At 40.7% G+C, this 17712-nt stretch overlaps 2 protein-coding genes across 11 annotated transcripts in view; one reads left to right on the top strand and one right to left on the bottom strand.

Moving 5' to 3' along the window:
• Positions 1-26: 26 nt before the first annotated feature.
• On the bottom strand, positions 27-2673 carry c15h2orf50 (chromosome 15 C2orf50 homolog). The gene is made up of 3 exons (XM_035609991.2): positions 2298-2673; positions 2084-2123; positions 27-1305 (listed from the first exon to the last, which is right to left on the bottom strand). The coding sequence occupies exons 1-3, from the start codon at positions 2513-2515 to the stop codon at positions 1108-1110; spliced, it is 456 nt and encodes a 151-aa protein (XP_035465884.1). The 5' UTR covers positions 2516-2673; the 3' UTR covers positions 27-1107.
• Positions 2674-3727: 1054 nt separating this feature from the next.
• The window catches only part of LOC118285982 (CAP-Gly domain-containing linker protein 4), a 51109-nt gene continuing 37124 nt past the window's right edge, over positions 3728-17712 (top strand). For 6 of the 10 annotated variants that reach the window (XR_007032181.1, XR_007032183.1, XR_007032184.1 and 3 more), the window contains exons 1-6: positions 7293-7435; positions 8233-8376; positions 8930-9069; positions 10107-10200; positions 11346-11507; positions 14352-14470. Coding sequence is in view for 4 of the 10 variants with exons in the window: in XM_035610016.2 (XP_035465909.1) it covers positions 7396-7435; positions 8233-8376; positions 8930-9069; positions 10107-10200; positions 11346-11507; positions 14352-14470 (699 nt within the window). In the remaining 6 variants the exon portion in view is untranslated. Of the gene's footprint in view, positions 3861-7271; positions 7436-8232; positions 8377-8929; positions 9070-10106; positions 10201-11345; positions 11508-14351; positions 14471-17712 lie in introns of those variants that run through there. The other 4 variants (XM_047337599.1, XM_035610018.2, XM_035610016.2 and 1 more) reach the window with 4 other exon arrangements.

Raw genomic sequence — 17712 nt, forward strand, 5'->3', positions numbered from 1 at the left:
ACAAAATCCATCCAGCACACACAGACTTTAAAAAAAAACCATCTTTATTCCAACGAGATGTTGACTTTGATTATAATGTAGAATAGTAATGCAGAATCATGCAGAGCATTCGATCTCCTGAGGATCACTGTTTAAAGTTTGCTGGGCACCAACATTTTTGTTCCAATTTAGACAAAGGGTCAGTGATTTACAACAACATGCAGAATGGCCGTTTCCTTTTTAGCACAGCTACAACGGTATAAAAATCTGATATATGCTGCAGTCCAATAGAGGGCAGATGGATAAGCTTCATCAACATGACAATAAAAAAAGATCCATGGCTCCACCATGGAACAATGGCTTAGGTCCTGGTAAACATCCTAAAAAAATCCCCTATTAAAACAAAATGAATAAAACCAATTTAACAGCAAAATGAAAATATTATTGCATCAGTAGGCTAAGAAACAGAATTCTTATGGTAAATTGTTATGATATAGTTGTTATTAAACTATGTGATATGTTGTTTTTGTTCCTTTTTTAGAGCTCTAAATCCACCTACATGCTTTTAAGCTTCATGATTTGTTCTGTTTTTGCTTGTTTCTTGCGAGTCCCTGCTTTTTTGAGCACACGACACAGACACGTAGTGGTGATACATCCTTCACTCATCCAAATTTGATCAGGTATCTTGTTAGATTATCAAGTTTCTGATTAAATACTTGATAGAGCTCAGATGACGTGAATCTGATCTGCCAACGTCTTCTCTTTTCACCTGTCTTTATTTGGTGAGTGAAAACCTTTGGTGAGGGCAAAAAGTTTTGCTCTCCTTCGTTGTTACATTTCTGGCCAAAATAAAAATCCCACACACCTATATGTAAAACAGATTCTGGTTATAAACTAAGATATGATCAATGAATCACAGAAAATTAGCAGATTTAGGACAGCAAATTAGACTTCTATAGATGTCTGTTTTACTTTAAACAAAATCCCCACAACATTTAATGTAAGGTCACCTCGGCTCAGCCTAGGCGACTGTTGAACCATATATTACCAGAGTTTGCAGGGAGAAAAGAAGACACCTGATGTTCGGAGGTCTGTGTGTGAGGTGAAGTGACTTGTCTGCAGAGCGGTCTAGCAGGGCAGCACCTCTGGATCCTGCTTGCGCTTGTGATGGCTTCCAGACCAGAGCAACAGCCTGTCCAGTCTGACCAGTTCACTCCCCAGTGGAGTGGACAGCCTGCTGCCAAACACGTGGTTGGTGGTGTTGGGCACGCGCTCAGAGAAGAGCGACACGTAGCTGGGTAAAGGCTCCTCTGACTTCAGTTGTCCCTGCAGACAGACGGGGGTCAAACCACAGTCTGATGCTGCAAGGCTGCATGATAAATTCACTCATTCAAAAGATTCTCGTGCTCAGTGTTGAGCATCCCATCCATGTCATTAGGAATAATGAGAAGAATAAGGACAAGAATCTGCAAATATTTCACTATGTTTGCACTGAACTTTCTATAGTGTTATATTGTGACTGTCAAGCTGAAACACTTTACAATTATTTTTGCATATTAATTCCAAGGTATTCAGAGTTTGAGCATTGAATATCTCAGCAACATTTTGTAGTGGTAAAAAATACCATCTGATTTATATAACCCAGTATCAAGTTTTATTAACCCTTACAACACTCTTCTCTCACTCTCTGAGGGTTGAATGAACTCTTGAACTGTTTACACACACACACACACACACACACACACACTACTTTATCTAATACAAAGATATCACTAATGTACATGACCGTAAAACTCCTAAACTGCAGATGAACTGAGATAAGAGTGCTTCCTCTATATGTACTAATGGGAGGGATAGCCCAAGGGTCCGGACAGACGTTTTTAACTCATCTCCACAACGTAACTATTGTCCAGACGACTGTAACATCGTCTCTTTGTCTCTCATGTACAATGAAGACGCTCCCAGCATCGATTCCTTATGCAGACTCTACCTGCTACATGTTGGCTTCGATCCTTCTGCAAGAAGCTATGATAAATACACAAAGACAATTTCTGTCCTTTCTCGGTCTCTGTTGTTCAAAATGAACACCACACATGTTTCTTACCATCTGATCATAGTTCCTGAGAAAGTTCCAGTTCTTCTCCCTGTGGACCACAATGTACTCGTTAGGCCAAGTCTAAAACAGTGACTCTATAAACTCATGTGATCTGCTTTAAGTGGACATCATTTTAGTTTGTAACCATAAACCTGTGTTACAGTAAAGCCTTGTAATCTCATTTCGACGGTCTAGATCTCCTAAAGTCAAAGACCATACCCACCATTCCCTTATAGCTCTCCTCTCCCTCCACACCGACTCCCTCCACCGCTGGTCCTGGTTCACCGGATCACCTCTGTCTGGATTCTGCTCCGCGTCTCCTCCTCCGGCGCGCCGCGTCCTGTCTGCAGGAGGCTGGGCTGTTGTCGGCCTGGCTCCATCGGATCGTTCCGGTAAGCGGTATCCCGCAGAGGACGCACGTCGGACATCGTTCAGGTCCATTGGTACTTGTATACGTCTGCCCGATTCGTTCGAAGGAACAAAAAAGGCCGGAATTGCGCATGAAAGAGTGAAAACAACCCGCGGTTCGTGCGCCAGTGGGAGGAATGACAATCAGTGCCAGTCGTTCTGTTTACGTTTCCATGGAAACGGCGACCGGACAATCACGGTTCACACCGTCCTCACCAGCTGACAACAGCACTTTCACAATAAAATGTGCAGCCAGGGAGGAACTGATTTTTTGGGGGGTCTATCGTCCAGATAAACTCCAAATCAAGACAAAAATCCACTGCTTTACTAACTGCACTGCACATTGAAGCAAAGGTTTGAGCATTTTTCTTTGATTTAAACTGCGACCAGTGCTGATCACTGAATTGTTGAGTACATATTGTGCTTGCTGGGTCTTATTTTTGGCCCTAATGTCTACAGAGTTCTAAATCTGAGAAGATTTGTTATCAGCATCAGCACGCTCTTTGCTCTGTTGACTATTGACACATATGATATACTCCTGCACAGGATAACTCAAAAGAGCAGTGACAGGTGCTGGCGGGAAGAATAAATAGCTGCTTGAACATGAGTCAGTGTAAACCTGCAAAGAGCAAGGGCTGAGACAGAAGCAGCCACAAGTGCTGCGGGCTCTTCAGGTCCAATGAACACCAGCATCCATAAGTGAAGCTGCTCTTAACGTGGCCTATCTCAATGCTCATCCAAGGAAGGTGTGGAGCATCCCACATGTTTTCCATGCTGCCCCCTGGAAATTACTATCTGCCGGATGGAAAGACTGTGGCAGTAAATGATAAAGGGGGTTGTTTGGCCTAAAATTGCTCACATCTACAGTCTAACACTGCTCCACCTTGCTTTACTTCCAGACGTGACATTTCACTATCGTTCTTTGTTTGGGTGCATATGCTGGTATCAGCAAAGCAATTGAGTGTCTCAATCATACTGGGTGAAACAGAGGAGTTGTCTGAGGGTAATGGTGAATTAGATCGAACTAACCAAATGTACCTTATAATTAAAAAACAATGTGCATTTTTTATATTTAGATATTATAGTGTTTAGAATATCAAAATAACATCCAATGAGTGTTATTTTATGAAAATTATATTATGCTACTCAAACTGACATGCTTATTTTATCTGACAAAGATTTATTTATTTTACTTTTAACACATTTATTTTGAAGACCGGAACTGCACAATGAACGCCTTTATTCTGAAACCCGAATGCTGTAAACCGGATAAACTCGGGCGATGCACCACACACATTCCTTTGACGGAAATGAATTCCGCTGCTTGTCTCCTAATCATATTCCTCATGAGCGGTCTGAAACGAGCAGCAAGGTCAAGGTAACGTTGATATTTATTTGAACATGCTGTTGGCGACCTGACGTGACGTGTATATCCTCACACCAGTCGTAAAAGTGTATTTTAAACAGCTGGAGGGTTTGGGCCAATATTTGTGCTCGATCAAATTAAAACAGGCGCTAATGTGAGTGGGGCGCTTCGTCAATTCATGAGAATAACAAACAGAGGCAGCTCAGTGCTCATCGATGCCAGTCGTCGGGCCACGAATGCATGTGTGGTCGGTTATCTGTCACTTAGCTAGAGCCGGCTTTTGAACACATTAGCTAGCCCGCTAACAGTTTCCTGTCGGCTACCTGGCTCAAGTAACAGTTGCGTTAACAGCAGGTGTTTCAAACGAGGCACTCAACCGGTTAAGTGACGAGACCCGCGACGAGCGAACTTGTCTCCGGGAGGAGGGAGTGGTCTCCGCTGGGGGGGGGAGTTCACCGCCTCGGCTGCAGCGCTAGCTCCGAGACCGGGCTGATGCAGCCGCTAGCCGGGCTGAGCCGTGACTGGCTGCACGTTTGACACGTTGTGCACAGCTCCGTGTCTGCGGTGCGATGTGCATGTGGCTGTGTGAAGTGAACCTGTGAGCGTCGCGAGTCTGCAAACGAACAGGTGTTGACATTGGTCGGCCTGACGGAGACCTCTCTCCTCAGGGCTGAGGGGCGCCGCTGGGGAGATGACATGTCACCAAACTGAGTGAAATAGTGAATGTGATAGTCTACTAGAACCCTTTTTTCAAGTCAGCCATAGCGACGGGAACGAGAAGGTAAACACAGGTGTTGCTAATGAAGCGACGTCATTAATGTGACGAGTAACACCTGTGTTGACCTACTGATTGATGTCAACGTGGCATGTGTGGGGAAAAGAAAAAGGCCAGTTCAAAGTGTTGGTCGAGATAGTGTTTTTAATCAGAGCTTGATTCAATAACTCTGCATGCTATTCATTTAATGAATGAATAACATGCATGGTTACTAAAAAAAAAACAGGCAAGTTTCCCATGTCTGGAGTGAGTCGCAGTAAAGCAGTGGGTGCCAACATTGTCCTCAGGCATGTCACTGTATTGTCTCTGCAGTAGCCCTGAGGGTGGGAGCAGGATTGCGTCACCGGTCAGACAAACAAGAGGCTTATTGCTAAAGTGGGACACTGTCCCAAGTCACACTGCAAAGCCCTGATCTCGAGATGGCCAGTCGCCGGCCTCGGAGAAGCACCGGGAATTTGTCGTCCCACTCTCATCTCGGCATGGAAGTTGTTGCTGACTGAAATTAGAAGCCTCTGTTGAAGGGATTATATCAGTCATTAGAAATGCGGTGCGTGTGTTCTGTCTGATATCCAGCAGCAGTCTCCTGTGCTGTAATGGTAACTGTAAGACACCTGCTCGGTGCTTGTGCAGCTGTATGTGGTGTTGCATTAATGCTTTCCATGTGAGATTCAGTGTAAGGCTTGGTTTTGACATGAGCTATTAGTGCCTGATTATCTTAAAAGACATTTTAATTGTTAGGAAATTACCCTAGATTTCAGTTGAAACTTTGTTGCATTGGTTTATTATGGATTCATGAGAAGTGCTGCTGTTAGCTATTCCTCATACCACTAAGTTTAGCCTTTACAGGCATATACCTGAAAATAGATAATTTCGCCTCACTCACACCCTGAACACCGTCAAATTGAATTCGGGATAAAATAAAAATTCAGCTTAAGAGTTTTGTTTTTTAGTTAGATTTGTTAGACCTTGATTCAAACATACATCCTTGTCGCATATGAAGTGGAAAGTGCAAAGAGCTTTTTTTTCATTCGCATTCTTTATTCCTCACAGCAGAGGAATAAGTAATAAAATTAATAATGCCTGAATTCTATCTAGCTTCCTCATTGTCAGGGTCTTGGTGTTATTCACGCAGGCTCTCTGTCTCACTGTCATGGCTTGCAGGGACACTTGAATAGAACCTTTCTCCTCCTGGAGCTGGTAGGGAATCGTTAACTGCACTAAATGAGTCAGAATAACGTCCCTTCCCTACCCCTGTTCCTTGCCCCTGATGGAAAACGTCATGTAGTCAAGGAATGATGTGAATGACAATTCATGAGCACTTGGTAAAAGACAACAAGGGAATCAGACTGTGCTTACACTAGAAACATGGAAGATGAGTACAGTGAAAATCTAAAGGCTGTAGGTCTTCAGTTCAAGTGAGGTTTTACTGTCCAAAAACAAGCACACCTACTTAGAAAATTATGTTTTCAGTTCAAAAACAAAATAACCTTCAATTATTCATAGGATGTAATAACAAAATGGATATTGTTGAAAATAAAAAAGACAAACTGGACTGAAATGTTGAAAGAAATATAATAACATGAAAGGAAAATACAAGTGGAGAAAATTGGGGCATTAAAATAATAATAAAAAATAGATGAGGAATTCCGAGGGGGCCAGAGTCAATATATATTCAGACATGAGTATGTAGAGTTTCTTGCCATGGGCTCTTTTTACCTTTTATGCATTTGTCAAGAGAGAAAATATAATTTCAGTGCATTCCTCAATTTGTCTATGTGTGTATCCCTTGGGGACTTGGTGAAACAACATTTATAAATGCATTTTATTATGATTATGATATTATCAATATGCTTGTTCCTCAACCTTACTCCCAACTGGACACATTTGAAATATAAAGAATCTGTATTTATGGATTTGGAACTCAGCCAATCAGTCAAGGGTTTCTCACATTCTGCATAAAATAGATGCCGTTGTTTCGATATTTAAAATGTGTCAGCATTTACAAAAATTCACCAGCTCTTATCATGGCTGCCACTGGTTCAGTTCACCAAGTTAGGAACCTTCCTAAGCTGAAAAGAGTATTTGACTGCAGCTAGTGTCTTGCTTATTGGTGCTTCAGCAGAGTGGATGCTTGCTGTCAAGGGGAGTTGGACACTTGCCTTTATGGTGAAGGGCACTCGTCCTAGTCACAACATCCACCACTCTGCTGCCCTTTTATGCTGTGTTTGTTTGCACTGTCACCCTACAGCCACATTCTCTGCATTGTCAGTCTTAATGGTTGACTAGTCAGAAGAGGTGGCAGTGGGGTCAGCGTTGCACATGGCTGGAAAGTGAGAGTGACACTCCAGCTGGAGAGAGTCAGAAGTGATAACACTGTCTGTTGAAAGAGTCCAGACTGTAAATAGCCACTGGACCCACGAGTCAGGGGATCAATGCATTATTTTTTCCCCACCACAGGTGGAAGAGGACCCACCCCGTCCCTGCCTCTGATTGACTTACACTGATCTTTTTCCCTGACCCTGACAAATCGTCACTCTTCATGGCTGTACCTATTCCAGTCAGAGGCAGTGTAGGCGCAGGATTTCTTCCACCTATGGTGGCACAAAATAAAACCAAGCAGGATCAACAGGGCCTAACTACAGAGGGGGTGTGTTATTGGAGTTTGAGGAGGGGATATTCTATGTGCTTGGCAGTTATTGTGGGAAACAGCTTGGATAGACTTTCTGCTGGACCCAGTCTGTGTCTCTTGACTTGACTGACTGTTGAGCTCTCATGGAGATCAACACGAAAGAGGATAAAGAAGAAGATGACAGTGAGTGTTTTGGTTGGAAAGATTTTAGGTTCAGTGTTGCATTTTCAGGCCTGGGTATATGTGCTTTTCTGAAAAAGGCTAAAAGTTTTCAAACAGATTTCAGGCTAAAAAACAGTCAATTGGGCGGGGCTGGGAAAAGTTAAAGTTCGGCTAAGTCTCCAAGAAAATTAATCTAATTCTATGCAAGTTGACAACTGACATCACTGTGTGAATGTGTGTATGTTCTGGTTAAGTTTGATCCTTTTCCCCCTGCCTCCTGATTTCCTTTTACAATGTCTGTATTTCAAGTAGTTAGGCATTTGTTCACCACAAGCCCATCTTTGTTTCAAGATCTTCTTTAAGCAGCTTTGTCTTAATGTCATGTAATATTGAAAAGGAGTTGCAATTTTTAGTATTGCATTTGTCCTACGGAATCAGAAGCTGTGATACTGTAATATCAACTTGTGAAATCAGTGTATTTGTAAAGGAGTCAGTCATTGTTCCACTTCAAACTCCTTTTGATTGAAAAAACGTGAGTGGGAATAATAATGATAAAATAAAAAAAGGTAAGAATAATTATGTAAACAATATAATGGTTAGGTGTCGTGATATAAGATACTTATTGTCACTTTGAGATTTAGTCAGATGCAGTTTTCTGAGTAGCATACAGTACAGTCAAGTCCACTTGAGGAGAAATACTCACCGTTTTAGCAAAAAGTCAATGTAGTTATGTCTCCTCACAAAAGAGGGGTTCTCATTGCCTCGTTGAAATTAGTCCCACTTGTGTTCTCAGAATAGGTCTTCTAATATTGTTGCAGCTCCAGGCCCTGAGGGGGTGATGACAAAGGAGGATGTTTCAGAGCCTGTCGAGGGGGACACAGTGCTGGGCTGCAACACCAGACTCTCTTCCCAGCGGCCTGTTATCCACCAGGTGGCCTCTGCACCCATGCCCAGTGAATACGGTGAGGATCCGTACCGATACACACATTGAGCACTTACACCCAGGGAAGTGTGTGGCATTTTAGAATTAACGCACACAATACAGAAGTGCAATCACATGCTTAGACTGGTATATGAAAACATTTCCAAAGCATTTTTTATCGCGTAGCTGAGGTAATAATTAGCTAGTGACATATTAAACCCCTTATCATTGAGTTCTGATGGTTGATAATTCGATCAGTGCAGCACTCGGTGGGACTAATCAATATGCAAGCAGTAATAGTCATGTATGAAATAATGATGATCCTGAGTGGAACTTGCACACAGTAGTAGGAAGTAGGCCAAGTTAACTTGTTTTCATCCTCAGTCAGGTTCTGATTTCATTAGCCTCTGCAGGCACAGAGGGTATTTCCCAATTTTGGATATCATTTGACTGACCTGAGCAGTTTGTTACAAGTTAACGTATGTCTGTACAGAAGGGTTTCATGAAGCATGAAGGTGATATTTCTAGTGAAGGTGGATTGCGTTAAGGTAATTATGTATGTCTGTTGGTTTTGTCTCTCCTGCCACATCCAGAGTTCTCCTTCTTTGACCCCAATGAGCTGCAGTGCAGGGAAGTTCTTCTGGATCCCAGCACCACAATACCAGAGCTGTTCGCTGTCCTCAGGCAGTGGGTGCCCCAGGTCCAGAAGAATATCCACCTCATCGGCAATGAGGTGATATTTCCTTTTATTTATGATATATAATATAAATATATACAAAGATGACATATCTGAACAAGATGGACATAATCATGTAGGTACTATGTACAGATATAAAAATATATAGAAAAATAATATTTATATATAGAAAGAATATGTATATACATATATGCATAAAAAGAAGCAAAATAAGGTTGTATGTAGACAGTAGTGCAATGGTGCAGAGTGCAATGTGTATCATCAGTATCTGAGCAACTACTATATATATAGTACTTAAATGTTTATGTTCATCTTGTTCAGCTCTGTCATCCTCGTTTTTGTTATCTTAGGTCTATTCAGTAGTGCAGTGAGAGCACAGGAAACCAGAATCATATTCCTTGTATGTTTACAAATGCATGGCCAATAAAGCTGATTCTGATACTCATTCCTCATTTACAATTCACTTTCCAAAATACAGTAAGAAATAAACATTTCATTTATTATCACAACCATACTATGCCTGAAAACACCAGTTAGTAGTAGTTTAGAACAAAATTAAGATTTATTTTGTTGTGTGTGGGGGCCTCGCCACCCCACCTTTGAACCACTCCCACTCAGCTAGAAAAGTAGGTTCAATGCAGTCATTTTTTGCTGGAAGAACTTTTCTAAAAGGTAAAAGCAACCAATAATTTTCTCTAACTTAACTGCTACCACTGAGAAATGCATGTATTATTGTCATTGTCACATTCGTGTCCCTGAACTTCACTTTATAGCCAATTGTGACAAGCATCTGGTCAGCCAACACACACCAGAAAAACAGCAACTCATAGACAACACTTTATTTTCAAAACCAAACTCCAACACAAAACATAAACCAACTTAAATGATCTGTAACAGTCCCAGTCATCTGATGAAATCTTCTCGTCGCAGCTTTGGAATCTGTGATGATCACTCCCCTGGTGCAGCTGGAGGTCTCTCCTGAGCCTCCTCCGCCCTCACACCTGTTGTTTAATGTCTCCGCACAGGGACACTGTCGTTCTTAGTGGCACACTACAAATCTTGTCTTTGCACAGATCCTAAAGCGAGGCTGTGGTGTGAATGACCGAGACGGACTGACGGATATGAGCCTTCTGCACTACTGCTGCAAGGCTGGAGCTCCAGGCATTGGTTAGTATTGACAAGAGTGTTGAATAAAAACCTTCAACTGGACTGTAAAAGAGTAGACACATCTACTATCTTGTACGTGTGTTAGTTTGTCTTGCTACTCTCATAACGGAACATAATCCTTTATGGCTCGTTAAGCACTGTTATCAGTATTACTTATTAATCGCTATCTCTAGAGCTGACATACTGTCTGTTAATTCAATTCAATTCAATTTTATTTGTATAGTGCCAAATCACAACATAGATTGTCTCAAGGAACTTTATATAGTGAGGTCAATAATACAATATTACAGAGAAAACCCAACAAACAAATCCCACAATGAGCAAGCACTTTTGATTTTGTGACTGTGGAGAGAAAAAAAACTCTCTTTTAACAGGAAGAAATCTCTGGCAGAACCGGACTCAGTTTTGGGTGGCCATCTGTCTCGAGCGGTTTGGGTGAGGAGAAAAATGGGGGAAAGAGGAGAGGTGGGCAGAAAGAGGGGGAGAGGAGAGACAGGAGGAGAGAAGAGAGAGAGAGGACAGTTGTACAACCACCACTTTAATCTCTACCATACTGATACTTATAATCACAAAATTAATACAATGATGTGGTTGTTATTATTAGAAATAATAAAAATGATAATAATGATAGATTTAGGTCCTGCATCTCTGGAATCAGAGACATGTAATGTAAACGTATCGGGGGAGAGAGGAGTTGTATAACATTTCCCCCTTTTTGGTCTACATATCCCACCTCTGCTGAATTATTTTTATTTCCTCAAAGTGATTTATGCTACTTTTACAAATAAACCATATAAAATACCTAAAATATAAATTTTTAAAAACTAAGTAAAATGCTGTAACATGAACAGTCTGTAGTGCAATAAAAGGATAAAATGCGAAATCTGTCGGCACTCGCGTTCATGAGACAATAGATGACATTGCGACGACTAACTTACCTAATGATTCTGGTTCCATTAGCCTTGATCAATGCACGGCATTTCAGAATGTCAGCAAGACAAATATTTGTTAAAAGTCACTATCGTAACACATGATGGATACATCCCCCGTCTGTTTTTTCACAAATCGCACCCTGAATACACCAAAACCCACCCCCAATTTTCCATAGACACACATAATTGCATCCCTCTCCCTCTGTTTGCCAGGTGATGCAGACACAGCAGCCAGCTTTGCCCGCCAGCTCCTGAGCCTAGGTGCTGATCCTAACCTTCGCTCACGCTGGACTAACATGAGGGCCCTCCACTACGCTGCCTATTTCGATGTGCCCCAGCTTATCCGGGTGGTGTTGCAGGCCTCCCAGCCTGGAGGTGAGGGCACAGATGCAGCCACAACACATGGGGGGGAATGTAGCCCCATCAGGCAGTATAGGGCAGATATTTTTGTTTAGTAACTTTTTTCCTGTAGTTAACATATTGAGTTGCTAGTTTATTAGCTGCACCCACAGTAGCTACATTTATTAGCTACATCAGTACAACCCAATGTAAAACACCCCTGTAATGCAGCCTGGCTTCATGTGGCCTAACCTATTCTTTTTTTGGTCGTACATGTTAGTCAGAGAGGTGGCTGTGGTTTGTGATGCTCTTGCACTTTGTGTAGAAGTTTTTTGTAAATTGTTCACCCCATATTCTTTGTTGGTGGAGGGTTCTGGATAGGTGTGTGCTGAAAATATTGTTGCAATGTGGACAGACTTGGACAGTGACAGTAGGAGTTAACTTATGGACCCAATTTACGTCGAAAACATTTTGAGCTTGTCATTTTCACAAATGATTCCAAAATTTGTGGTAGTAAATCAGACTTAATAAATCCGCAAACTAATTATGAATAAGCAAAGAAATGGGCATATATAGAAAGGGTTTGTGTTTGTAGAAGACAGTGTTTTTGTGAAAATCTATTCAATGTAAAATCATGTGATATTAATTGCAGACTGATACAATTTCTTACATTAGTCTCTCATTACACACCAGTGTAGAGTTCAGTTTATAAAAATCACTATTCAGCAGATGAAGCCTCTTTTCTGGAGCTAAGATGGAGTGAAGAATAAAGGGATAAGCTTTGTGCATTGCAGTCTGCCTCGCAGAAGGTGCCTGACTGAAAGCTCTCCTCAGTGAATACATATTGCACAGATAAGTGTGTGGATGCTTCCTGTCCTTACACATATGGGCAAATACCTTCGCAGCATACAAAGCTCTTCAGGAGCATTTGTTGAGGCACAGGCCTTTGTGATGGTATTTTTTAGTAGCCAGTTTCCCATGTTTTGAATATATTTTCGGAGGTTACTTGGGTACATTTTTGTTGTAGATTTTTTTTTTGGGCTGTTGTGATGCACTGAGTTTTCATTCAACCCACGTAGTACACATATTTTGTTTAATGGTCACATTTACAGTGTGAAAGTGTAGATCATTTCATAATTAATGATTTAAAAAACATTTATTTTAACAAGGTTTGCACAGTATATCAGAATCCTGCCTTTTATAAAAATATAACAGGTAGGGCTGTGCAAGATGACCCAAATCGCATACCTGATATAGGTCAATATATTCATGTCACGGTATGGTTTATACTTTGAGATTGCTTTGGGCCATGTCCTGCAGATGTAAGTCTCAATGGCAGCTATATCTCCATTCATCCATCTTTGTTTATCTTAGCCTCTTGCCTCATCTGAGTCTGGGATTGTATTTGAAGACTCAACAGTACTTATGTGTCTCTCATCTGTCGACTCTCCGTAATGTTTGAGATTATTTTTGCCTATGTGGTAAAATAGTTTAGTAGTGTTTTGAGTCTTTTGTGGGGACCAGTCTGCGACATAATTTAAAAATTACTGTTTTCTTGTCCGTATCAGACAGTCAAACCCAAACCACATCCATGCAACATATATACTGTATATATCTTTATCGACATTTTGTACAGTCCTTAGTAAAGTCAAATTATTCCTTTGTGGATGCCAGTGGTTAATGTTTATAGTCATTGACTGTGAAAACCTAAAATCTAAAGTATATGTTGGCAGTCAGTATGATACCATGTTGTTAATATAAAGTCAACAACTGAAACTCCCTCACCCTTAAGTCTGTCAGGATCTTGACGCCTGTCTTTGAGGTGCTTAGATAAGTTTGATGTTTGCTCCTTTCATTTGAAATGCTCTCTGTTTGCGTACTGGCTTTTGTTGTCTAACTTGTCCCTCATGAGATTCATCAAATGCAAAAATCTCTCTAAAACTCTAGTCTTGGTATGTTTTTTTTTTCCTTTTTCTTTTTTTTTCTCTCTTGTATAATTCGCAGTGGACCTGCTACTGCACTTCAACTTTCTGCAGGTGCAGACAGGTGCCTTCCTCTTCTTCTCCGAGTCCAACATCAGACTGGAATGCTTGTAGTGTTGTTACGCAGCCGTTGTCAGTCCCGGATGATTCAAATCTCTAGTAACTACGACATCTAGGATGCAGCCAGTGCACACCCATGTTATAGGACTGTGCTATAATTACAGAAAGTAGGTGAAGCAACTGACCAAGAAGAGCTGATTTAGTTGTGGATGAGTGTTGTACTAAACTGATGCTGTGCACCACCTTGATAGCAGCTGCCAGATGCTTGGGGCAGCGACTCGGCAATGGACCTGGGCCTGTTTCCAGATGCTTGTTGTCGGATTTATAACTGATGTCTGTTATATCATCCCATTTTTGATGCAAGCAAATTTAAAATGTAAATTCCATGAAAATAACTCTTGAACACGCCCACTATATTGTCTCAACTTCTTTCCTGTTGATTAACCAGGGTCTTTCTTACTCTGGTCCATTCATTATGCTCCTTTTTTTGATCTCTGTCTTCAAAAAGCCCAGCGGTTCTGTTGTTATGGTGGTGCTTGACCCTCCTAGCCCCCATGATTGAATCTGGCAAGTCAAGTCAAATCTCCTGCTGCCGTTCTCAGCAATCTGTTCAGTGCAATGGAGCTAGTGTTGCATGCACCTGGAAATGTAGCAATACCTGTACAAAGAAGCCGGTCTGTTCCCTGCAGGAGCAGGATTCCAGTTTTTTTGTGTGAGTGAGTGTAAATAGTGGTCAGTAATGGTAAATCTCAGTGTCTAGAGGTAGTTGTTAGAAAACAATACAAGTCAACATCTCTAACTGTATAATGCTAGTCTCTCCTTATTTACTTTTTTATAGAGGTAGATGCCACCTGCAGTGACTTTGATTTTGGCACTGCCCTGCATATTGCTGCATCCAACCTGTGCACATCAGCTGTCAAATGTCTCTTGGAGCTCGGAGCCAACCCTGCTTTCAGAGTAAGTGACATAGTTCTCCTACATCATGCAAGCTTGACAAATCTAGTCCTTTGATTAAACCATTCAGCAAGTTATTATATTTAATCGTAGCTCTCACTTAGTTACAGACTAAAGTTAGTCAGTTGGTATATTCAACAGATACAGGCAGACCTAAATAGTTTTTTTCCCATCCCTACAACAGTCTATACTAAACTTCAATGTAAGGAGAGAACTACTTCTACTGAAAATTCCTAATTTTACAAGCAGTGCTCCTGCACTGTGGGCTCATTTGACTTCATTAGAGTTCTGCCATACTTGCTGCAGATGAGCTTACACTAAAACAAAAAAAATTAGTAGAGCAAAAAATCTGAGGGCATTCTTGACACAGTTACACTTCAGGACTCCTTTCTCAAATATGAAAATACATTTGTACACACGCGTGACACAAGTGATAATTGTCTAACGAATGGATTTTTTATTCTTTGTCATATATACTGTATATGTCTGTCCATTACCTATATCGAAAAAGGTAACAAAGTGCAGCACTAAGACCTCAAGGTGCTAATGAGCATTTGTATTATTGATTATTCTCGTTTATCTATTACATTGATGAATTGTTAAGTTCATCCTTTTAAATACTGTTGTATAAACACTGACCATCACAATATACCCTAACTACTTGTCTTGTATGACCAACCAGTTTAAATGGACTGTATTATATAAAAGCTTTTCTAGTCTCATCAACCCACCACATTCATACAGAGCTGCTATTTACCATGCTCTTTCCATCACATTCATACACTGTACAGCTGTTAAGAGGCAATTTAGCGTTCAGTGCCCAAGTACACTTTGACATGTGAACTGGGGAAGAGGGGATCGAACCACCTTCCCTCTGGTTAGTGGATGGCCCTCTCTATCTCCTGAGCCACAGCCGCCCCAATTGCGATGGTATGAAAAAATCAGCGAGTGCACATTTGAGAAACTGCAACCAGTGTTAAATCAATAACTTGCTTTGCATAAGCAGATCAGCACTCTGACATCACGTTTATATAATGTATTCAAATGTAACACCACCCCAAACTGCAGTCCAAACCTGGTCTCAACCAAAACTAAATATTCTAAACTTCACAAAAGTAGTATGATTCATGGCTTTTGTATTGGATTTCATTTGATCGTAGGTGTTGTGGATACCACTTCATCAGTCAGAACTTCACATTCCATTCACATACCACAATTCTCAATGTTCAGTCTACTTCTTTGTGCCTCTCAGTTGTGATATTTTAAAGCCTTGGTTGGGGGTTTTTGCTGAATTGCCCTAATCTGTAAAAAGTTTTTTTTTAGATTAATTAATACTGTTAGTGAACAGCAGTGGTGCATCCACTGGAGGTCACTAAAGCGCTATGCACTATAATGGAATAATTTCCTTGCTCTTTATTTTTTCAGTGTGTGAATGCGAAGCTCAGAGAGCATATAATATGCCAATATGGCTTGAATATTTTTACCTTTTATTTAGATATTTTCTGGATTAGAGTTAAATGTTTCTTCTATAGCTTGGCAATCAAAAATAATCTCTTTTCAAGTGGGGATTACTACTGTCTGCTTTATTATTTAAGGTTTAACAAGTCTATGCTTGTATCATCTAGCTCCAGATATACTGTATGTTGCATCTGTTTTTACAAGTTCTGATATTGCTGTTCACTTTCTTTCTCATAGTAATCCTCTTCCAATGACTAAAACCATTTTACATGAAATATACAATGAGTATCAAGGTCATTACATTGAGAACAGAACACACAAAGCAAATTAACATAAACTTCATAAACTTGTTTTCTGGAATATGTGAAGACCAGCCTTTCTGAAGATTCATATACATTGAAGGTCAGTGAAATAAATAGTATGTATTGTATCACTATTGGCCATTTTAGTCAATACTATACACCATTGCTGTTCACTGAGTTTTGATGTCCTCTACCTACCAAACCGTGTCATTTGCATTTTTAAAAAAAGAGTGAAACCATCCCCAGGACATTTGACTGGTGGGTGTATAATCAGTTGGCAGTTTATTAGGGGCACCCAGCTAAAACTAATGCAGTCTAATTCAGCAGTTCTGCAATAAATTCTGCCTTCATGACGACTTTATAACGTTCAGTTTGTATTGAAACTATTTGAGAGGTGTTGGTTCAAATCTAAGGTCATGTTGAAGGCTTCACTTTGAAGTGCTGTTGAATTTTATTGGTACATACGGGGCTTTATTTTAACTGCGAAAGAGCAAAGACTGAGGTAGAATATAAATGTGAGGGTGTGGCGACTAATGAATTGAGTATTATCCAGTCACATCACTGCTCTCATTGCTCTGAAACCGCTGAGCCACTCACAGTGACGCATGTCAACAGCACAACAAATTAAAAGGCCCTTAAATCTTATTGTTGTCTGAATGGTGCAGAGCAGCTCGACCTGAACACACAGCACCTCTGCAACTAGAGGCAGGTTGTTTCCCCCCTCTGTTTTTCTTTTTTTAAACTTATGTTGTGATGATAAAATAAATAATAAAAATGTTGATAATACCATTTATGACTACATAAATCCTCTTCTATTTCAGTTTTATTTCTACTCTATCATGTGATAAATTCTCATGATACTGTAAAATGTGACACACCAGCATTCACACTGTAAAGCATTTCAATAATAAAACTTGAAATGCTGCCTTTGCTTAAAAGGAAATTGGAAAGGAGGCAGTGACAGTCGGGATTGATGAGCTGCAGTAATCCAACATTTCCCACTTAAGAAGAACAGAATACAGAGCCATATTGGACCAGTGTGATGTCTGTAGTATTGAATGGGGTTTCTTTGTAGCAGCCTGGTGTCATCTGTATGTGATTTTAATAAAATCGTAAAGGTAGACACAGCTGATAGCTGTGAATAATGACAGTGCACTCTAACATATGCATCTTGCTGCTTTCATGTGGTTGCAGGGATTTAATGGATGAACATCTCACCCTTGCGTCCCTGCAGTGCAGTAAAGCCAAATTCAGGGTTAGAAAACTACCAAACTGTTGGAGCGCCGCATGTGCTTTTCATTGTACTGCCAAGAAAATGGTGTCCACTGTCTCAGAAGACTGCTCCTCAGCACAAGCACAATTGTTTCAGACCACTCTTGGCTGACTTATTAAGATACAACAGGTCTCCGCAATGGAAGGTAGCTCATTTTTGATGTTTGGCAAGGACCACTCATATTGTTGCTGGAGGGGATGGGAAAAATGAGG

The sequence above is a fragment of the Scophthalmus maximus genome, chromosome 15 (assembly GCF_022379125.1).
Source record: "Scophthalmus maximus strain ysfricsl-2021 chromosome 15, ASM2237912v1, whole genome shotgun sequence".
NCBI lineage: Eukaryota > Metazoa > Chordata > Actinopteri > Pleuronectiformes > Scophthalmidae > Scophthalmus > Scophthalmus maximus.

Coding starts and splice junctions, on each gene's coding strand:
- c15h2orf50 (XM_035609991.2), bottom strand. CDS start 2,515: ATGGACCTGAACGATGTCCGACGTGCGTCCTCTGCGGGATACCGCTTA. Junction 2,124..2,297: donor AGGAGAGCTATAAGGGAATG/GTGGGTATGGTC, acceptor TGTGGTCCACAG/GGAGAAGAACTGGAACTTTC. Junction 1,306..2,083: donor TCAGGAACTATGATCAGATG/GTAAGAAACATG, acceptor GTCTGTCTGCAG/GGACAACTGAAGTCAGAGGA.